The sequence below is a fragment of the Hylobates moloch genome, unplaced genomic scaffold (assembly GCF_009828535.3).
Source record: "Hylobates moloch isolate HMO894 unplaced genomic scaffold, HMol_V3 SCAFFOLD_4, whole genome shotgun sequence".
Lineage (NCBI taxonomy): Eukaryota > Metazoa > Chordata > Mammalia > Primates > Hylobatidae > Hylobates > Hylobates moloch.
The window spans coordinates 63,722,113-63,746,356 of NW_026652279.1; the positions used below are offsets into that span (position 1 = coordinate 63,722,113).

Genomic DNA, 24,244 nt, shown 5'->3' on the forward strand with positions numbered 1-24,244 from the left:
TGTTGAACCAGCCTTGCATCCCAGGGATGAAGCCCACTTGATCATGGTGGATAAGCTTTTTGATGTGCTGCTGGATTCGGTTTGCCAGTATTTTATTGAGGATTTTTGCATCAATGTTCATCAAGGATATTGGTCTGAAATTCTCTTTTTTGGTTATGTCTCTGCCCGGTTTTGGTATCAGGACGATGCTGGCTTCATAAAATGTGTTAGGGAGGATTCCCTCTTTTTCTATCGATTGGAATAGTTTCAGAAGGAATGGTACCAGTTCCTCCTTGTACCTCTGGTAGAATTCAGCTGTGAATCCGTCAGGTCCTGGACTCTTTTTGGTTGGTAAGCTATTGATTATTGCCACAATTTCAGAACCTGTTATTGGTCTATTCAGAGATTCAACTTCTTCCTGGTTTAGTCTTGGGAGGGTGTATTTGTCGAGGAATTTATCCATTTCTTCTAGATTTTCTAGTTTATTTGCATAGAGGTGTTTGTAGTATTCTCTGATGGTAGATTGTATTTCTGTGGGATCGGTGGTGATATCCCCTTTTTCATTTTTTATTGCATCTATTTGATTCTTCTCTCTTTTCTTCTTTATTAGTCTTGCTAGCGGTCCATCAATTTTGTTGATCTTTTCAAAAAACCAGCTCCTGGATTCATTAATTTTTTGAAGGGTTTTTTGTGTCTCTATTTCCTTCAGTTCTGCTGTGATTTTAGTTATTTCTAGCCTTCTGCTAGCTTTTGAATGTGTTTGCTCTTGCTTTTCTAGTTCTTTTAATTGTGATGTTAGGGTGTCAATTTTGGATCTTTCCTGCTTTCTCTTGTGGGCATTTAGTGCTATAAATTTCCCTCTACACACTGCTTTGAATGTGTCCCAGAGATTCTGGTATGTTGTGTCTTTGTTCTCGTTGGTTTCAAAGAACATCTTTATTTCTGCCTTCATTTCATTATGTACCCAATAGTCATTCAGGAGCAGGTTGTTCAGTTTCCATGTAGTTGAGCGGTTTTGAGTGAGTTTCTTAATCCTGAGTTCTAGTTTGATTGCACTGTGGTCTGAGAGACAGTTTGTTATAATTTCTGTTCTTTTACATTTGCTGAGGAGAGCTTTACTTCCAACTATGTGGTCAATTATGGAATAGGTGTGGTGTGGTGCTGAAAAAAATGTATATTCTGTTGACTTGGGGTGGAGAGTTCTGTAGATGTCTATTAGGTCCACTTTATGTAGAGCTGAGTTCAATTCCTGGATATCCTTGTTAACTTTCTGTCTCGTTGATCTGTCTAATGCTGACAGTGGGGTGTTAAAATCTCCCATTATTATTGTGTGGGAGTTTAAGTCCCTTTGTAGGTCACTGAGGACTTGCTTTATGAATCTGGGTGCTCCTGTGTTGGGTGCATATATATTTAGGATAGTTAGCTCTTCTTGTTGAATTGATCCCTTTACCATTATGTAATGGCCTTCTTTGTCTCTTTTGATCTTTGTTGGTTTAAAGTCTATTTTATCAGAGACTAGGATTGCAACCCCTGCCTTTTTTTGTTTTCCAGTTGCTTGATAGATCTTCCTCCATCCCTTTATTTTGAGTCTATGTGTGTCTCTGCACGTGAGATGGGTTTCCTGAATACAGCACACTGATGGGTCCTGACTCCTTATCCAGTTTGCCAGTCTGTGTCTTTTGATTGGAGCATTTAGCCCATTTACATTTAACGTTAATATTGTTATGTGTGAATCTGATCCTGTCATTATGATGTTAGTTGGTTATTTTGCTCGTTAGTTGATGCAGTTTCTTCCTAGCCTCAATGGTCTTTACAATTTGGCATGTTTTTGCAGTGGCTGGTACCGGTTGTTCCGCTATTACCTTTTTATATTGTAAAAATAATATGTAAAAATTATATAATATTTAACATTATGGCATCATATAGATGAGAAAGTAAATGTCTCTCTTCACCAAAGAGGATGTGAAAAAAAAAAAAAAGAAAAGAAAAATAAATGAAAGTAAACATCGCTTATAATCCTACTATTCCAAAAATAAATGCTACTAATGGTTTGGTGCATAATCCACTAAGAACTTTCTTCTTTCTATACATAGTAAGTACATATTTATAGCAAAGATAAATATTTATTGTAACATTTTTACATAATTGATACACAAATGTTATAAATAATGCTAACATACAACCTTCTATGTATATTTTTTGTCCATAAGCCCTGGTCATAGAATACTTTTCTAAAAGGAAAAATGCTTGCTGGAGTTTATAAACATTTTTCATTTTAACAGATATCAATAAATTACCCTGAAAAAGATATTACATTCTCACAGGAGTGGCTCACTTTGACAAGAGCAGACTTTATTAATCTTTGTAACCTTTTGCAGTCTAATAGATCAAAATGTACTTTTTTTTTCACAGAAAAGTACGAAAATAGAGAAGGTAAATTTACTTTTATTGTTGATTTTTCAATAGTAATTATATTCTCCATTCAATCTACAATGTAACCATTCTATTCTAGAATTCATAATTTTCATCCAAAAACAGTACAAAGAAAAAAGGAGTTAAAATAAAATAAAAACAAAGTTTACTTTCCTACTATTTTCTCTCTATATATATTTTTGTAATTAAAATTAAAGTATTTTTAAAGTAGTTAAATATATTTTTAAAAGGAATTGTTTATCAACTAATTGGAGGAGGAATTTAAGAAATCCTGTACTGAAAACTCAGGTTTCCTAAACACACAAACAAATAAGAAACACATAAAACGCATCTCCCCAAGGAATTTAATGCAGAATACCACAAACATGCCACTTGGCCTTTTCCAAACTAACCCTCGAATCTGAAGCACTCTTTTCCCTCTCTCTCAGAAGTCTTCTGGATCTATGATTTAAATAGGCCTTCAATTTATTGAAGGACTCATTGAAAAAAAAATTTGAATAAATTTCCTCTGGTTCATATCCCAAATATATACCATTTAATGTTTGGTCTCACATTATTAGGAAAGAGTTAATCTAAATCTAAATCTTATCTGGTAAATATCACATACCATTTCAAGGCAGGAGTTCATAATGACAAAATAGAGTTTAGTTAAGAGATACTGTTTTTAAGTTTCAGACTCTAAAAGTGAATTACATTGCTCTTAAATGAAGTCCTAACAATATAGAAGCTAATGAATTTATTTTAATACCATATGCAAATCTCCAGAAGGTATAACACATTTGGGTCCTAGTAACTCGACAGCTATTAGTCTGAAGTATAGTCATCCCTCGGAATTGGTGAGGGATTGGTTCCAGGATCCCCTTCAAATACCAAAATCTGCAGATGCTCAAGTCTCTTATATAAAATGGCTTAGTACTTGCATATAACCTATGCAAATTCTTCCATATTCTTTAAGTCACCCGAGATTACTTATAATACCTAATACAATGCCTACAGATGACCTCATTCATATGCTTTCAATATAGTAGTTTGTGCACGGCAATTTAAGTTTTGCTTTTTGGAACTTTATGGCATTTTTTCCCCTAAATATTTTTGATCTACAATTGGTTGAATCCAAGAATGCAGAACCCAAGGACATGAAGGACCAACTATAAATTAGTGAGCACTTGACTTGCATATGCTGAAAAATAGCTTGTTTCAAATTATTCATAGAACAATGGATCAACTGTTAGGCAACACTGTTACTTTTAACTAAATTTAGTCAATAATATTTACTGGCCTATATGTTAAGCATCATACTAGGTCTTGAAAAAATAATATGAATAATAAATAATCCCTTCCCTTGAGGAGTTCACACTTTCACTGGGGAGGCGGCTATGGTGCATAACTTCAAGACATGGTAAGTATGATTAGAGAGATAGAAATGGACAAAGTGCCATGTGAACAATAAGGACAAAATAACTGGGCAGAACAGTGAAACTTCAGAGGAGAGGACTTTTAGCTGATTTTTAAAGCAAGAATATGTTAACCTTAAACTGAAGTGAAGTAGGATAGAACAGAGTATTAAAAACAGAGAGAATAGTATGTGCAAAGGCCCGAAGTCATGAAGGACCTGAAACATTTGACAAACGATGTTGAGTCTGATTACATATTTTTAAAATTAGGAAATGTTCATAAATTACATGAAAAAAAAAAAAAGCCAAACAACTTAGCCATATAATTCTTTGGATTTCTAATCATTATTATTAGTAAAATAAAACCATCTACTTAAGCAACATTCACAGATGCACTTACTTATAATAGTGTTCCCAGAGATTTCTGTATCTTCCTTGACCTGACATGTCAAACACTGTAAATGACAAACTACAAAAAGAAGCAAAGCATGACTACATTATAAACTAACTAAAGCATAACTTTTACTTAAAATTTTAAATTATTTACAATCAAAGAAATTACCCTTCATATGCAATATTCAACATGGGCCAATTTACAAGTAAAAGTTCTATGAAATAAACGTATTAATATAAACACGATTTTGCAATAAATAACAAAAAATTTCTTTTCTAGTGAAGTTATCAGAGTTTGTCTAAACTCTAAATTCTGAAAAATAAACCAGCCATAGTGGTTAGAAACATGTTAATACCTATGAGATTCTGAAACAACAAATTACTTTACCTAAGGGTAGGAAGAATGACCAGGTAGACCTAATATTGTTATTTTTCACTAGCAACTTTTTTTTAAGGGACAAAGTGGATTACCTGGATGATTTGAATTTCTCTATGCTGAATCCTATTGTTGGAAGGATATTTTGAGATTGAGCCTTTAAGAGAAAAGACAAAGTTCAGAAATTTACAATTACCAGAGATGAGTTTTCCTCAAGTTAAAGTATCCAGATTTTCAGTTTCTAAAATCTGTCACTGAGGAGATGACAGGATTTAACAAAGTTATTTTTTTCAATAGGATCACTCTGTGTGAAATCTTTATAGAAGTTTAAGGTTTACTAATTATGAATCTGCATAATATTAATTCACATTTGTGGCTTGTGGCATGTTACCAAGGACATATGTGTTTTATAAGTGGTTTAATAAGTCACCCTGAGTTCACATGTAGGACTTTCTAATCTTTTTTTTTTTTTTTTTTGAGACCGAGTCTCACTCTGTCACCCAGGCTGGAGAGCAGTGGCGCAATCTCGGCTCACTGCAAGCTCCACCTCCCGGCTTCACACCATTCTCCTGCCTCAGCCTCCCGAGTAGCTGGGACTACAGGTGCCCGCCACCATGCCTGGCTAATTTTTTGATTTTTAGTGGAGACAGGGTTTCACCGTGTTAGCCAGCATGGTCTCAATCTCCTAACCTTGTGATCTGCCCGCCTTGGCCTCCCAAAGTGCTGGGATTACAGGAGTGAGCCACCGCACCTGGCATACTTTCTAATCTTTCAACACATACTTATTGAGTTTGTATATGTTCCAGACTGCCCTCATGTGTAGATGGTTCCTGCCTTCATGGAGTTTACAAGCTAGAAGAGATAAATAGAACGCAATTTTGAGCAGAGATAAGTGCAAAAATAAATGTTTTGGGGGTGGGAGGCAACAGAAAGGGGCTGGAAGGTGGCATGGAAGAAAAGTACTCAGGAATGGTCTCTCTGAGGAGGGGACATCTGACCCAGGAGTAAATGACAGGAGGGGAAGAACCATGACAAGTTATTGACAAAGAACAGTCCAGTCAGAGAAATCTGTCAGTGCAACGACCCTGAGAAGGAAGGAACTTGCCACTGAGGAAATGCAGAAAGCCTAAATGTCTAAAGTGTATCAGGTAAGATAAAGAGTGATATGTTGAGGTAAGAGAGGTAAGGTCTTGAAGGCAATGGTAGGGAATTCTTTGTGGAGAAGAGATTGAAAGTGGGCTAGAGTACAGCAGGAGACATGTTGACAAACCCCATTGACAATTAAAATGTATTATACTAACAATCTAACTTGTTGAATGCCTCCTAGCACTTTTACCAGGAAAACTATTCCTCTGTTTGAATAAAAATATATCTACTTTCTGATCCAGATGCCTAGAAATTATTATTGACTCCTCCCTTTTTTTTACATTCTCTATGTAATCATTCTCTAAGCTTTTTGGTTCTATCTCACTGACTTAGTTCAGACCCTTATCATTTCTTGCTTTGAATTTACGAGCCTCCTAATTGCTCTTACTTGCCTCTGCTACCTTGAAAAAGTTACTTAATTTTTCTAAGCCTGGTTTTCTCAAATGTGAAATATATTATTATTATCCTTTACTCAGAAACTTATCATGATAACTAAATAAGTTAATGGGTGTAAAATACTCAACACAGTAAATGCTCAACAAATGTCTGATATATTATAATTACATGCTCACTGATTTCAGTCTCATCCCCAATTCTTCCCATATTGTCATTATAACTTTAAAAAAAAATTCCCTTTCAGTTCATCTTGTTGCTTTTATAAAAAAACAATAGTAAAGGGGAAAATTTTGCTCACACTATTACATTCACTCTGGTAGTCTACTTCTGGGAAATTTAAATTCAAGGAAAGATAGAAGCTCAAAATCCACTGGAGCTTGGTCACTTTAATAGCATGGTAATGCACTAGTAGAAAGGCCCTCCAGAGCTGCCCTTGTTTTGCCTTTCTGAAGTTTGTTTACTTAGCTTTTTCCTTTTCCTTCTATCCATTCCAAGATCTGATCTAGTATTTTTCCAAAAATATATTTTTGTTTATGTAAGACAAAATTCATTTCCCGCTAAGATTCCTGCCTCATACCTTGGGGTTCCTTCATTTCGGAACAACCTTTGCAATAAGAAGTTCCCTAAGTTTTAATGTTTCCCCAACTTCATTATTTTGATTTTAAGGGCTTTAAATATGCCAATCATGTGAAAAAATCATCAGCTACTACTATGAGGAAAAAGATACCAATAACAAAATAGGAAGCTAAAGTTTAAAGAAGTCTCAAAAAAATGTATATTAAAATAGCAACCCTGTCTTCAATGAATTATAATTAGAACATTTCCCTAGCGTCCCCGCGATCACCTAACTTCTTCACAGACTCTTTTATTTCCAGAGAAACTTGCTATTTTACTTGTAGGAAAAAATTCACAAATTTTCTTTTCTTTCCATCACTTCAAAAATTCTAGTAGAAAGTGATCAGGAAAAAGAAGAAACTTCACAAATTAATCAGGATAGAACAAGATATGTGAGCAATTGCTTCCAGAGTGAAGTGGAACTCATTTTCCTCCAACATATTCCAAAAGATAGTTTACAATATCAATCTCCCTCTGCTCTATCCAAGAACAAATACATTTGGTCATTCTGAAAATTGGACAGGCAATGGCACAAAGTAAACAAAGAGTGTAGGAATTACAGTCAGCCCTCTGTATCTATAGCTTCTAAATCCACAGATTTAGCCAACATGAATTGAAAATAATAATTTAAAAAAGATAACAATACTATTTAACAATAAAAATATTACAAATGTATAAATACAATAAACACTATTTACATAGTATTTACATTGTATTAAGGTATTATTAGTAATCTAGAGATGATTTAAGGTATACGGGAGGATGTGCATAAGTTATATGCAAATACTATACCATTTTATATAGGTAGGAGGGTGGAAGGGGGTGGGTAGGAATGTGTGTCCTGGAACAAATCTCCTGTAGTTATTGTATTGCCTTAGTGGAACAAAACATTCTGAGACACTTCAAGGATACACCAACATAAACAGGAACAGAATAAGATTTCTGAGAGAGATCCTATTTGGTTAGTTTCATTAAGTCTGATAAAAATGATATCCTTGGTGGTATCAATCATAATCCCCTGGCCAAAACTAAATATTAAAAAATCATCCATCAATCTACTCATCCAAAGTGCCAAGCATTATTCTAGGTATCTTGGATTCATTGCTGAAGAAGAGAAAAATCTATGCTCGTTTATAATGGGAGAAATTTAATAAGCAAGTTATCAAATAGTTATCAACTGAACAATTTTAGATTGTTTTAAATTTTAAGAATAAGGGTGGTCAGGCACGAAGGCTCACACCTGTAATCCCAGCACTTTGGGAGGGCAAGGCAGGTGGATCACCTCAGGTTATGAGTTCAAGACCAGCTTGACCAACATGGCGAAACCTCGTCTCTACTAAAAATACAAAAAAAGTAGTGGGGTGTGGTGGCGCGCGCCTGTAATCCCAGCTACTCAGGAGACTGAGGCAGCAGAATCACTTGAACCCGGGAAATGGAGGCTGCAATGAGCCAAGATTGTACCACTGCACTCCAGCCTGGGTGACAGAGCCAGACCCTGTCTCAAAAATAAATGAATAAATAAACAAAAAGAATAAGGGTAACATCACCAAAATGAAGTAGAAGTAAGAAGCAATTAGGCTTCACTATCTCCCACACAAAACCAAAAACAAATATCCAGTACTAAGATTAGCACAAGTAATATCCCTTAAGAAAGGAAGAAAGGAAAAGAGGAGCTACAAAACAACCAGAGAAAAATTAACTAAATGGCAATAGTAAGTCCTTACCTATCAGTAATAGTATTAAATGTAAATGAACTACATTCTTCAGTTAGAAGACACAGAGTGGCTGAATGGATTAAAAAAAAATAAGACCCAACTATGTGCTTTCCACAAAAAACTCATTTCATCTATGAAGACACACACAGGCTGAAAACAAAATGGATAAAGACATTCCATGTAAATGAAAACCAACAAACAGCAGGAGTAGCTGTATTCATATCAGATAAAACAGATTACAAGTCAAAGACTATAAAAAGAGACAAAGTAAACCACTATATGAGGAAAAAGGAATAAATTCAGAATGAGAATATAACAATTGTAAATATATGTGCCTCCAACATGGGAACACCGTATATATTAAGCAAACATTAATAGAGCTAAAGGGTGAAAAAGACTGCAATACAATAACAGCAAAGGACTTCAACACCCCATTCTCAGTAATAGATCATTCAGACAGAAAAATCAACAACAAAAGAAATCCAAGTTAAACTGAACTCAAGACCAAATGGATCTAATAAACATTTGTGGAACATTCCATCCAACAGCTGCAGAATATATATTATCCTCATAATCAAATGGAACATTCTCCAAAATAGATCATATGTTAGGCAACAAAACAAATCTCAACAAATTTTAAAAGGTAGAGATCATATCAAGTATCTTTTCTAACCACAATGGAATAAAACTAGAAATCAATAATGAGAGGAACTTTGGAAACTATAAAAACACATGGAAATTAACATGCTTCCTAATATTCAATGGGTGAATGAAGAAATTAAGAAGGAAATTCAAAAGTTCTTTGTGATGGTTAACACTGAGTGTCAATTTGATTGGATTGAAGGATGCAAAGTATTGATCCTGGGTGTGTCTGTGAGGGTGCTGCTAAAGGAGATTAACATTTGAGTCAGTGTGCTGGGAACAATCACCTTAATCTGGTGGGAACAATCTAATCAGCTGCCAGTGTGGCCAGAATACATAAAGCAGGCAAAACAACTGAAAAGGCTAGGCTGGCTTAGCCTCCCAGCCTACATCTTTCTACCATACTGGATGCTTCCTGCCCTTGAACATCAGACTTCAAGTTCTTCAGTTTTGGGACTCGGACTGGTTTCCTTGCTCCTCAGCTTGCAGATGTTGTATTGTGGGACTCTGTGATCATGTGAGTTAATACTACTTAATAAACTCCCCTTTATATGCATATCTAGCTATCCTATTAGTTCTGTCCCTCTAGAGAACCCTGACTAATACAGATTTTGGTACCAGGAGTGGTTCTAGAGGAACAGAATATTAAAGATGGAGTTCTTTCATTGGTTTTGGGGTTTCTGGAGTTGGCTACTTAGTATGATTAGACCCCAAAATGCTAAGGACTCTACTTTTAATAGTATGGAGAACACTGATAGTCCTTGGTGCAAACTGTTTAGAGAGTTATGCAAAATAAATGCATTTGATACTCTTGATTCACTGCTCGTGAGAGGTAAGGAGTTTAGTTACTCTATACATAATACCTTTGACTATATGTGGAGAACCAAGGAACATAATGAAGTTGGTTGGTTGCTCTTAAGTTCACTGGACAAAGTAATGAAAGAAAATTATGAACTCAGGGATTGTAACTCCCGGCTTCAGAGGCACATACTGAGCCTCAAAGCTGCTAAGCTTGCCCTGAATGACAGTCTTATGTCCTGTAGAGAAAGAGCTGAAATTGTGGAAAAACAGGCACAAGCTCTCATATCAGTTGCTGACCTGCAATGAAAGGTGTATGCACAGCCTCGCCAGGTGCCTACTGTTAAAGTGAGGGCACTGATTGGAAAAGAATGGGACTCTGCAACTTGGAATGGGGATGTGTGGGAGGACCCTGACGAAGCTGGGGACACCAAGCTTGTAAACTCTGATGAACCTTGTTTTGCCAGAAGAAACAGCTTCCCCATTCCCAGTAGTGGCAACATCCCCTCCCCCACCCATGCTGTCATCAGCCTTTCCACCTTTGTCTGAGGAGATAAACCCTGCGCTGCCTGGGATAACAGTGATGGCCTCCCCTGAGGCAGTTGCCAGGCAAGATAATGTTGATTCTCCTCAAGAGTCACCCTCAATACCCCCGCCTGCTTCTAGACCTATAACTAAAGTCCCGGGGGGCCCCTAGAGGTGAGGTTGAGAGTGTGATCCATGAGGTGGTGCACTACACTCAAAAATAACTGCTTGAGTTTTCTAATTTATATAAACAGTAATCTGGAGAACAGGCTTCTCCCACCTTTAAGTCAACAACAAGCTAAGAAGGGAGTTACGGTGTTGGCTGGGGTGACTGTCCGGGACTATCAAGATGAAACCGGACTATCACTCCACAACGGAGGTAAGGAAGAGTATGTATGGAATATAGGAGATCCATTAGGGCGTCTCTTCGTATTACCATGCCCTGTGATTAAGGTCAATGGGAAACTACAATAGCCCAATCCGGCAGGACTACATATGGACCAGACCCTCCAGGAATGAAGGTTTGAGTTACTCTACCAGGAAAAACAAACAAACAAACAAAAAACAGCACCTGCTGAGGTGCTTGCTGAAGGCAAAGGGAATACAGAATAGGTAGTAGAAGAAGGTAGTCATCAATACCAGCTGTGACCACGTGACCAGTTACAGAAACAAAGACTGTAACTGCCATGAGTATTTCCTCCTTTTGTTAAAAACATGTTTGTGCACATATAAACTTGTACTATGAAAATATATTCATTTTATTTTCTTTTTCCTTTATCATGTGACATAAGATTTATTAACTTCATTTCAGCGTTTAAATACTGTTGACTTTATGTAATAGCATTTGGGTTGGGGATTGGTATATATCCGGTTGTACAAAGGATAGTTGTATGATGTTAGGCATAATTATGACCTTATTATTGTCCTTATTTGAACATTATGTATGATCTCAGGAGATGTGTATTGACAAGGGGTGGACTTGTGATGGTTAATACTGAGTGTCAACTTGATTGGATTGAGTGATGCAAAGTATTGATCCTGGGTGTGTCTGTTAGGGTGCTGCCAAAGGAGATTAATATTTAAGTCAGTGGGCTGGGAAAGGCAGACCCACCCTTAATCTGGCTGAGTACCATCTAATCAGCTGCCAGTGCGGCCAGAATATAGAGAGTAGGCAGAAAAATGTGAAAAGGCTAAACTGGCTTAGCCTCCCAGCCTACATCTTTCTCCCATGCTGGATGCTTCCTGTCCTTGAACATCAGACTCCAAGTTCTTCAGTTTTGTGACTCAGACTGGCTTCCTTGCTCCTCAGCCTGCAGACAGACTATTGTGGAGCCTTGTGACTATGTGAGTTAATACTACTTAAGAAACTCCCCTTTATATATATATATCTATCCTATTAGTTCTGTCCCTCTAGAGAACCCTGACTAATACATTCTTAAATGAAAAGGGAAATACAACATACCAAAATCTATGGATACTGCAAAACCAGTACTAACCAAGAAGTTTATAGCAATAAACACATACATCAAAAAAGTAGCAGCCAGGCATGGCGGCTCACACCCATAATTACAGCACTTTGGGAGGCCGAGGTGGGCAGATCACCAGAGGTCGGGAGTTTGAGACCAGCCTGACCAACATGGAGAAACCCCATCTCTACTAAGAATACAAAATTAGCAGGGCGTGGTGGTGCATGCCTGTAATCCCAGCTGCTCGGGAGGTTGAGGCAGGAGAATCGCTTGAACCCAGGAGGCAGAGGTTGTGGTGAGCCGAGATCACACCATTGCACTCCAGCCTGGGCGACAAGCGCGAAACTCCATATCAAAAAAAAAAAAAAAAAAAAGTAGCAAGCCTTCAAATAACCCAATGATGCACCTCGAACAAGCAGAAAAGGAAGAACAAATCTAACCCAAAATTAGTAGAACGAAATAAATAAATATCATAACAAAAATAAATGAAAGTGAGATTAAAAACATACAAAAGATCAAAGAATCAAAAAGTTGGCTTTTTGAAATTATAAAATTGAGAAGACATTACATAAACTAGGAAAAAAAAAGAGGATCCAAATAAATGAGATTAGAACTTAAGAATGAGAAATAACAACTGATACCACAGAAATACAAGGGATTATTAGAGATTATTATGAAAAACTACATGCCAACAAATTGGATAACATAGAAGTGGATAAATTCCTGGACACATTCAACCTACTGAGATTGAACTATGGAAAAATAAAATACCTTAACAGGCCAATAATGAGTAAGGAGATCAAAGCACTAATATAAAGTCTCCCATTAAAGAAAATATTAGGACCTGATGGCTTCACTATGGAATTCTACCAAACATTTAAAAAACAAATACTAATTCAACTTAAACGATCCCAAAAAGTAAAGAGAAGGAAACACTTTCAAACTCATTTTCCAAAGCTGGCGTTAATCCGACACCAAAACTAGTCAGGAACACAATGATAAAGAAAACTACAGGACAATATCCCTGATGAACATAGATGCAAAAATCTTCAACAAAATGCTAGCAAACTGAATCTAACAACCTATTAAAAAGTTCATTCACCATGATAAGTAGGATTCATCCCAGGGATGCAAGGATGGTTCAACATACACAAATCAATATACGAGCCCATAAGATTAATAATATCAAGGACAAAACCACACGATCATTTAAATAGATGTTGAAAAAACTTTTGATAAAATTCAACATCTCTTTATGATAAAAACTCTCAACAAATTGGATTAGAAGAACCATACCTCAAAACAATAAAGGCCAAATAAATGACAAAACCATGGCTAATATACTAATATTATACTGGTGGAGCTAATATACTGAATGGAGAAAAACTAAAAGCCTTTCCTCTAAACCTGGAACAAGACAAGGATGTTCATTTTCACCACTTTTACTGAAAAACAATACTAGAAGTTGCAGCCAGAGCAATTAGGCAAGAAAAATGAAGGTCATCAGTATTGGAAAGAAATAACTCAAATTATCCTTGTTTGAAGATGACATGTTCTTATATTTAGAAAAACCTGAAGACTCTCCCAAAAATACTGTTAGAACTGATAAAGAGATTCAGTTGTTTCAGGATACAAAAGTCCACATATAAAAATCAGTAGCATTTATATACACCAAGAACAAACAATCTGAAAATGAAATCAAGAAAGTAATCCCATATATAATAGCTACAAAAAATATAAAATACTCAAGAATAAATCCAACCAAAGATCTCTACAATTAAAACTATAAAATACTGATAAAAGAAATTGAAGAGGACACAAAAAACATGAAAGGCTATTCTATCTATGCTCATGGATTGAAAGAATTATCACTGTTAAAATATCTATACTACCTGAAGAGATTAACAGAGTCAATGCAATCCCTATCAAAATACCAATAACATTCACAGAAATAGAAAAAGAATCCTAAAATTTATATGAAACCATAAAAGACCCCAAATAGCCAAAATAATCCTGAGCAAAAAGTACAAAGTTGGAGGTACCACACTATCTGACTTCAAACTATACTACAAAGCCATGATAACCAAAACAGCATAGTTCTGGCATAAACACACACACGTAGACCAACAGAAGAGAACAGAGAAGCCAGAAATAAATCCACATATTTACATCCAACTCATTTTCCAAAAAGACATCCAAGAACATACATTGGGAAAGGATAGTCTTATGATGCTGGAACACTGGATAACCACATGTAGAAGACTGAAACTAGACCCCATCTCCCACCATATACAAAAGTCAAATAAAGATGGATTAAAGACTTAAATCTAAGACCCAAAACTATCAAAGTACTAGGAGAAAACACAGGGAAAATGCTTCAGGACACTGATCCGGGCAGTAAGACCTTAGAAGCAAAAATAGACAAATGGGACTATATCAAGCTACAAAGCTTCTACACAGCAAAGGAAACAATCAACAAAGTGAAGAGATAATCTACAGAATTACAGAAAATATTTACATAATATCCACTCAACAAAGGATTAATCACCAGAATACAGAAGGTACTCAATTCAGTAGCAAGGAAAAACAAAAAACAAAACACAAAAAATCTGACTAAAAAAATGGGCAAAAGATCTGAATAGACATTTCTCAAAAGAATATAGACAAATGGCCAACAGGCATATGAAAAAAATGCTCAACATTAATCATCAGGAAAATATATATCAAACAACGAGATATTATTTCACTCCAGTTAAAATGGCCTTTATCAAAAAAGGCGGAAAAATAATGAATGCTAGTGAAGATGTGGAAAATGGGGAACTCTCGTAGATTTTTGGTAGGAATGCAAATTAGTGTAGCCACTATGGAAAACAGTATGGTGTTTCCTCATGAAACTAAAAATAGAACTCCCATATGAGCCAGCAATCCCACAACACTTGCTCCCTTCCCACACCAAGCTTGAGAAGAGTCTCTTGTAAGCTTACATCCACTACTAGAACATTATTTTTAAGGAATTAAATAAGTACAGAAATATACAATGCTCTGATAGGAAATGCCTTGCAAAAAAATAGTGCCCATCTCATTTTATAGTAAAATTGTCTCATTTTTGTGGATAAAATCAGTTTTTTTTTTTTGGATATATCCAAAAAAATGGAAATCAACGTATCAAAGAGATACCTGCACTCCCAAGTTTATAGCACCACTATTCACAATAGCCAAGATATGGAATACATGTTTGTCCATCAATGGATGTATGGACAATGAAAATTTGGTACATATACATAATGAAATATTATTCAGCCATAAAAAAGACTGAAATCCTGTCATTTGCAGCAATATGGAGAGAACTGAAGGTCATTAAGTTAAGTGAAATAAGCCAGGTCCAGAAAGACAAGTATCACATGTTCTCACTTGTTTGTGGGATCTAAAAAAGTAGATCTCATAGAGACATAGAGTAGGTGGTTACCAGAGGCTGGGAAGGGTAGTGGGGAGAGAGGGGTGGAGACAGGTTCATTAATAGGTATAAAAATACAGTTAGATAAAGGAATAAGACTTAGTGTTTGATAATTCAGTAGGGTGACTATAGTTAACAATAATTTACTGTATATTTCAAAATAGCCAGAAAAGAAGAATTAGAATGTTCTGAACATATAAAAAAGATAAATGTTTGAGGTGATGGATATCCCAGTGACTCTGTTATTATGCATTGTATGCATGTATCAAACTATCACATGTAACCCCTAAATTTGTATCAATAAAAAATGATACAAAAACTGGATGATGTGACAATGCGAGCATGCATATTGGGGAGTGGAATAAAGATTGAAATTTTTGAAAAAGGTATATAGATTCTATCTCTAAAAAAATGATAGCTAAGACTAGATTCTTGAAAAAAGCAATTAGGTTAAAATGTCCTCCCTCTCTCCCTATTCAGTTTAGAAATGCCAGCAACCTCAGTACATTAACAATAAATCAACATAAAGATAGCTTAATATGAAAAACTAGTTTGTGTCCAGGAAAGAATTACTTATCTAGAAACTGATTTTATCCACAAAAATGAGACAATTTTACTATAAAATGAGATGGGCACTATTTTTTTGCAAGGCATTTCCTATCAGAGCATTGTATATTTCTGTACTTATTTTATTTAATTCCTTAAAAATAATGTTCTAGTAGTGGACGTAAGCTTACAAGAGACTCTTCTCAAGCTTGGTGTAGGAAGGGAGAAAGTGTTGTACCTATATCTATAACTGAGTGACAGAGGTTTGAAACCCTTCGAGAAGTCCCATTTCAAGTGGCTCCTTGGCTGTTACCATTACCATAAAAAGAAAACAAAGCAAAGCCAATCACTTCTCTCTGGACCTGGAGGTCAGTTTTTCTGATAAGGCAGGAGAGTTGTCTAAACATAAAGGCTCAGGAATTGGTGCCAGATATTAGGAAAGCACTATTAGATATGCAGCAGACTTTAACTTTAACTTATACATCACATGTTAAATGTGCTAGCTTTATATATATTTCAGTTATTACAATATGTCCATACAGTTGTTGCTTAAAATCATCTTGCTATTACTAATATGCATACTATACTTTCAAAAATTGTCTAATTATCCATAGAACCTATAAAAATGTTTCACCTTTCTCTTTGTTTTGCTCCTCCTGTAAGGAGGAAACTAAAAAGAAGGCAATGATATCTAAAAGTAAACTCAGTAAATTTGTGAAGATCTTTTGAAAGAAAAGACATTTGAAAATAATATTCCAGTTTAATAATTAAAATTTACTGTATAAAATATACTGCAAACTATGGCTGAGGATACTTAAAGGTACTGAAAGGTTAACAGAATATCTTAATGTGATTATATACGGTTTTAATGTCATAAAACATAATTCTGCACATTAATTTTCTTTAGTAGCAGAAAATACATAAAGCATCTAACAAAGATACTTACATTTGAAGGTTTAAGTTTGTTAATGATCGTCGTTTTGCCACTATTATCTAGCCCAAGGCACAAAACATGAACCTCCTTCTTCTTCAGGCCAAGCAAGACTGAAAGTCTGTCTAGCAATCCCATAATGTGATTCAAATATTTACAAACCAGCTGCAATTAAGAAAAAATAAAGTATTACCCAAAGGCACCTTAAGTTATGGAAAATATTGGTACGTGTATTTAAAAAAGGTAATAATTTAAATACACATAATAATAGTGTGAAAACTATGTCAGTGTAGCTTTGCACTTAGTAAACACAGTGTAAGCTGATTACCAGAAAGGAGCCTTAACTGACACGCAGATTTGCAGCCTGTAACAGGTGGCAACACAGAGCAATGCCTTGGAAATAACAACATTTCTCTCTGTAATTTATAATATTTAAGAATAAAACATGGTCAGCCTCAGTATCATTTGGAGTCTGCGAATTGTGATACTTGAAAATATGGAAGAATTAGGCCGTAGCCTTTCCAGAAAATCTGAAGCAATGAATGGGCAATGGGGTTCATGTATTCTGATGCTGAAACTCAGAAAGTAGAAGGCAGACCTGAAAAGCAGACAGATTTTGAGATTTTGGTGATATCCCTTAAGCCACTGTTAAATCTTTATCAGAAGCCAGCCCCATTGTTATATTTTGTAATATGAAGTTACAATAAATTCACTTTTTTTTTGCTTGCTTGGTTATTTCCAGTTTAAGTAAGGTTTTCTGTCAGTAAAAGCAAAGAATCCTGAAATACTTATCCTTATTTCCCCTTATTCTACACATACATCTTTGTAAGTCACCACAAATCCCTTTGTGAAGAAGGTTATGCATAAATACACACACGCATTCAATTTGTCGAACCTTACTAAATATCTGTTTTTTAACTGTTATCGGAAACATCCTACTAAGTGCTATTTTAAAAGAACTTTATCATATTAGTATAGAATAAGGAAGTAAATACTGATTGTAGATTATTTAGTTTTTTAAGTATCTTAAAAATTTCTTTGTTAACTTGTCCCTAAAGTGTTCATTTCGCTTGTTCAATTGTATTGATTCTTTGAAAAAAAAAAATCTTTCTAATGCAAACTTAAAAAAAAAAAATCAGCAGTCCAAAAATAGAAGTATTTGGAAGTCAAATAAAACTGCTGTGTACATAAAACTTGCTATGTGGTAACTTTATGGCTGTTTATATTCATCTAAGGTACTGTTAAACTTACACTTCAGGTCTCCAAACTAAACTTTTCAAAGGAGCTCACTTTGGGTCCATTGCTCCCCAAACCGTTACCTTGTGGTAGAAGGACAGGGAGCTAGATCCCTTTTTCCAGCCCCCAACCGCTGCAGGAACTGCTACAATACATCTGTGTACCAAATATTTCTCATTACTCACCAACATTAGTTCTCTAATGTTTTTATTCTCATTAAATTGACTTATTCTCATCTCTATCTAAGGTTGCATAAGCAACCTGTCATATTATGGTTTCTTCAATACTTTTTATTCCATACAATTTCAGGCAAGGCCATACCTTGAAGGATGTGAGCCTGCAGCAACTTTATCAATAAGAGGCTTCCAAGACAACTGTATCTAAAAGCAGGTTGCATAGTCAACATTTTGCTTAAGTCTTTGGGATATGATTATGGGTAGAAATTTCAAAACTGAATTTCAGTGATGTGCAGAGAAGAGATGGAACAGTGCCATGCCAAAAGGTGAGGCCTATTACAGAACCACGTTTGTCTTTCCCCAAGGACGAGTTTGACCTCAGGTACTTCCACTTGCGCCACTTCAATCTACTTTTCTCCTTGTATAAGAGATTCAAATCTTATTCAGTCCATTTCTTTAAATTACAGCTTAAGGACTAGCATTTGTAAAATCTATTTTAAATTAACCTTCTGATGTCATGAAGCAATTCACACATACCATTTGATGTCAAAGTAAATTTGCTATTACTCACTTTATTTACTGCATAAACATATTGATATAAATTCTTATATCTTGTTCTCCATTTCATACAATTTAGAACTTATGTTTTAAAAACGACAACTTCTCACATTTTCCCCCCTTTAAGCATCTACTATAAAGCACTGAGTGTTTAAAGCCTGATGCTTGAATATTCGTTTTTCACAGTACCTTGTATTGTGACTTTCCATCACTTTTCCATGGATTATCACTTGATACTTGTTACTGAAATATTTTGGGACACACAATTTAGAAGAGCAGGCAGTTTTTCTAAAAGAGGTAATCACATTTATTGAAATTGCTTTATAAACAACTATCATAGAGCTTTTAAACTTCTACGTTTCAAGTAGTTATAGTTTTCCTTCCATAAGTTGACTTTCTGCATGCATAAATAAAAGATAACTGAAGCCAGTCAACATTTATTAATCGTGTCTTAAGTGTGCAGCGAGAGATACAACTGTTTTCTGCAGCTTCCTACTCTGATAGCCATGATTCTCAACCCTGGCTGCACTCTGAAATCAATTGCTGAATCCGAATTTTTGAAAATGAGATCAGGGCATCTGTGGTTTTAAAAGCTACCCAGTGTTTCTGATGTGAAGTTACTATTGAGAACTACTGGCTTTCAGAATAAAGCCAGTAGTTTCAAACTTCCAAGCATAGCTTTTAAGGTTGTTCACAATCTGGCTCCAATCTTCCTTTCTTGTTTCTTATCTTACTGTAACCCTCTCTTTGCATACCAGCCAAATTCTCTTGGTTATTGTCTGACAGACTGTTTCCTAAAGGATTACATATTGCCAGAGAAGTCCAGAAGAATTAGGATGTTATCCACAGTTAACCGCTTAGGGGGTAAGCTGCAGAGACAGAGTGGTGGCCCAGAGAAAACACCACGAATGATACTTAGTAAACTCTGTAAAGCGTTTGTTGATTGAAATGTTGCCTACTTTTATTACCCCAAATAAATATTCTTATTCGGCTTTCAGTTTTTGATGATAGAATTTAAATTACACTTACACACACACACACACCCCCCAAATACAGAGGTCTAAGTAGAGCACTGTTAAAACCCATCAACCAAACATTCGTCCAAACCAGTTTAGTAAGTTTTCTAGGGCCTCTAACTCACCTTCTTTTCTACTTCTCATACATTAGCAACATCTACACGCGTGGAGTGAAAAACATGGGAAAGACCAAAGAGGAATTCTAAAACTGACGGGCACAGAGGGTGGCGCTGGCTTTAAAAACCGGGGTTGAGGAGATACCTGGTTTTTGAGGTTAGTCCGGAGGGCGCAGGAGCTGGCAACAGGAATGGACGCACTCGTATCGGTCTCCGGGATGGAAGTGTGGTGCGAGGGTCCCTCAGCCTTCTTCTCTATGCCTATATGGGAAGGATGCCTGGTAATGAGCAAAGCCGTCTCTAGAAGTTGGGAAAACCGGCAGCCTCTGCAGCAGTCTGTGCATCAGTCGCTGAGCAGGCGCCTTGGCAGGCACCGTTCCCTTGACAACAAGAGCTTCTTCCGGTTCTGAAGCCACGCCTCCCAGGGGGGTCCTGGCGATTCAGCCGTTGTGTTGTAGCTTCTGGGATTGAAGAGCTCCGGGAAAAGGCCAGAGGCGCGCCGAGGAACTATACGTTGAAGAAAAATGTGTGCACAGGTAGCAGGGTGAGCTATTTCCTGCGAGGAGCCGTGCAGTTCCCGGCGTAGCATCATGGGAGTTGTAGGGGCGCGCACAGCTTTCTGGGAAGCGTTTGGCGTTCGCGTGTGCTGCGTGTGCGTCGCTCGGCCCTGGTCCTCCTGGGGATCCAAGAGGCTGGCGCTGGGTGTGGCGCGGAGAGCGTCGTTACCGGGCAGCAGCCTAGCGTGGTGGCAACGACTGCTAGACGATACTGTCCTCCCCGGGGCAAGAAGTGCGCCGGAATTCCCCAGTTGCCCATCGCACCGACTCTCCTCTGGGTTCTGATAGGCCTCCCACCCCGAGTCCCTGTAGAGGTAAAACTGTTAATACAGGAAGGTAGAGGGGAGAACTGATGTAAAAAGTCAAAAGGTGTTATTCGGCTAAGAAAGTATGCCCGTACCCCTGCTTCTTAGTTGTCTGGTCTCCCGAAGAGATTTCTACCAGGCATAATCTCCTGTGAGTAGATTACAGTCGCCAGAATCAAATCGGCAGGTGGTCAGGAACGGTATTAATAGTCAGTACTTAAAGTTGACCACCTTCTTAAATTGCACTTGGATTTTATAGTCATAGTCACAAATGGTCTTCAAATAGAAAATATTTAGGCATACCCTCCCCCACATCTTTTATTACTGCGTTTTCCAACGGACACATTACAGATGCAGTCATTTTAAAGATGTAGCCTTTCAATCTGCCCAACTCCACTAACCTCACCCCCAGTGAATGGCCTCATTCTTCAAATAACGGGTTTGTATGTCTTCATTTTTTTTTTTTTTTTTGCCATGGGTGTAGGATTTCCGACCCCCTGCCCCCCACCGCGCGACCCTTTTCAACTAGCTAGTATTATGTTTACTGCACTGCCTGTTCTTTGGCCTGTCAATTCATTTGACCTATTAAATAGACTAGGAGAGTGCAAAAAGAGACTAGAAGGAATTATTTCAAAGTAATATGGTAGGGGGGATGGTTGTAAGCGTGTGATTATGGGGTAATTTATCTTTACTTCTCCAAATTTCCAAACGTAATTGTCATTTTTACAGCAAAAAAACAAAAGCGGCTCTGGATTAGTGATTCTTGTTGAAAGACAGAAACAAAACAAAGACCCTATGGATGCATATCAACATATAAATGTCCTTGTAAAAATGGAGTATGGAAATACATTCTTTCTTACTGTGTGGTCTTAGCCCAATTTACCCTTCTCCGTGCTTCTATCCTCACCTTCAAAAATATAGTATTTATCTTATCTGGTAGTTCTGAGTATTAAAGATAACAGAAATACAAATGTTTGGCACATATTTATTGTTCAATAAATAATGTCCTGTCTTCTTTTGTCTTGAGATTTTTATTGTATAAACAAAATTGACCCAAACCCTAACTGTGGTGGTTCTTTTAACTTCTGAACTTCTGATCGTGAATGCATTGACAGGGAGGTGTTGAACACTTTTCTGTGTGCCTGGGTGTTGACTCACTTTTAAGAGATGGAAGCTAATGTGCTTGCTGCCAAAATATGACATTTTTTTTTCTTAGTGATAGGCAGAAATGTTATATTTCAGAAAACTTTCATGGACAGACTCAATTTTTCCTGCTGGAGTTGATATTTTCCGCCTCTAGGTTGAGTGCATCTCTCTTTTGGCTTAATATAAAACATTTGGTGAAAACTGGAAATAAAATGGACATATTGAGTATCCAACTTTTCAGGAAACCAAGGCAGATAGATAATTCTTTTACAAAAATGTAGCTAGTCAAATCGTTATCTTAGATAAGTATAGTTGATAGATGGCTTATTACTAGAGATAAATGTTATGAAATAAAGCAGTTAAATAATCTAGAAAAAAATGTTAGCCTTGAAAATATTAACCTTAAAAAAACATAAAGGCTGCCAGGCCCGGTGTCTCACGCCTGTAATCCCAGCACTTTGGGAGGCTGAGGCAGGTGGATCACGAGGTCAGGAGTTCAAGACTAGCCTGGCCAACATGGTGAAACCCCATCTCTACTAAAGATACAAAAATTAGCCGGGTGTGATGGCACGTTCCTGAAATTCCAGCTACTCAGAAGGCTGAGGCAGGAGAATCGCTTGAACCGGGGAGGCAGAGATTGCAGTGAGCTGAGATTGTGCCATTGCACTCTGGCCTGGGCAAAAGGGTGAGACCCTGCACTCAAAAACAAAACAAAACAAAAAACATAAAGGCTGGGCAGAGTGGCTCACACTGTAAACCCACCACTTTGGGAGGCTACGTAAGGCAGGAGGATCTCTGGAGGCCAGAGGTTGGAGACCCCATCTCTATTAAAAATAAATACATATAAATATTTCATATGGTTGAATCTGCTGTTTTGGTGCTTTGTCAACCGAAACTCCTCTCACGAGTACATTCAGAGGCTGAGATACAATTGTTCCGCTTGATTTAAGAAGTTAGTTTGACTCTTTTTATTTTATGATGACAACAACAAGCTTTAAAAATGCTACGTGGTTTTCTTAAAGCCACTTAAGATAACCATAACAGAAGATAATTTTAGGTACCTTCTCACCAGTTTTAATTTCATACTGGTTTTTAGAACTGTAGTAAGAAAATTATAAAAAAGAAAAGAGTCAGATACAATGAACACAGCACTGTTCTGATTAATTCAGGATACTTTAGCGTTATTTTCTCACCAGCAACTTTTAAAAGAATATAGATAATCCCTGATTTATAACTTACGGCAAGTTTTTGGTGTAAACTTTGTTTCAACAGTTGATGTTATGTGTGTTTTCAACAGTTGTGTTTCAACAGCTGTGTTTCAACAGTTGATGTTATGTGTACCCTTTTTTCATCTGCAATTTCTGTGCAGTACTGCCTCTGCAATGAACACTTTAATTTACTTGAATCTCACAAAATATTTTCCAATATAAAATCGCTACAAAAATATTTACTAGTTTTTTATAGTGATTTCTGTGAATTTATATCTAAACCTAATGACATTATTTAAAAAATTTACAACTATGATTTTGCATCCAGAATTACTAAATTATCTAAAGAGCATCTAGATTTATTAGACCAAAAAATAAATTGCATTAAATCTACATAAATACAACAATACAAAAAAGTCACAAATTCAACCACCAAAACTGTAACTTTTATTTGCCAATAGATATTTTAATAAACAGGCTTACTCCATCTGTAAGACCCTGATAATGCCTCTTAGGAAATCATAGAAAAATAAAATACAATAATTAGTAATTTGTACCTTGTACAAAAATCTTATGTTGCTCAGCAGGTAGTTTGCTAAACAGCATATTCTTTCAGCAAATAGATGACATATGTTATGCAATTCACCACAAACAACCCCTCATATTGAGAGCTGAGCATTCTATAACACTATTAACTTGTAAGCATGCCAGCACATGAAAATTTACATGGCAAGTTATAATATTATAGTAGATTTTTGTAAGATAAAAATAGTACCACCTTCAAATAAGTCTGGACTACTTCACTGCTGTAGTAAAGTAGATAATAGGTAGGATTGCAGTTCAATTGTTAACACCTTTTTACTTTGTTTATCGCTCTACCATATTGTGATTACAACCAGAAAAGAGAATGTAGGCTGTGTCAGGAACCTGAGTGGAAGGCATATATTGAAGCTTTAAATGGTGATAGAATACTAAAGAGAAAAACATAAAACAGTGCTATACTTCCCTATTTTCATAGATAAATCTTTTTCCCCTTTTGTAAGAGCAGATGTGTACAGAGTTAAATCCTTAATTAATAATAAATATCTTCATGACAAGTTACAAAGATGCTTTAAAA

At 36.3% G+C, this 24,244-nt stretch overlaps 1 protein-coding gene across 5 annotated transcripts in view; it reads right to left on the reverse strand.

The window, feature by feature from the left end:
- ARL6 (ADP ribosylation factor like GTPase 6) overlaps positions 1-20,515 on the reverse strand; it is a 39,123-nt gene extending 18,608 nt beyond the window's left edge. For 3 of the 5 annotated variants that reach the window (XM_032150353.1, XM_058437622.1, XM_058437623.1), the window contains exons 1-5: positions 20,057-20,515; positions 18,969-19,067; positions 16,825-16,974; positions 4,671-4,732; positions 4,207-4,275 (exon numbers count right to left, since the gene is read on the reverse strand). In XM_032150353.1, coding sequence (XP_032006244.1) covers positions 4,207-4,275; positions 4,671-4,732; positions 16,825-16,947 — 254 coding nt within the window. In that variant the 5' untranslated portion in view covers positions 16,948-16,974; positions 18,969-19,067; positions 20,057-20,515. The remainder of the gene's footprint in view (positions 1-4,206; positions 4,276-4,670; positions 4,733-16,824; positions 16,975-18,968; positions 19,068-20,056) is intronic. The other 2 variants (XM_032150352.1, XM_032150351.1) reach the window with 1 other exon arrangement.
- Positions 20,516-24,244: the final 3,729 nt, after the last annotated feature.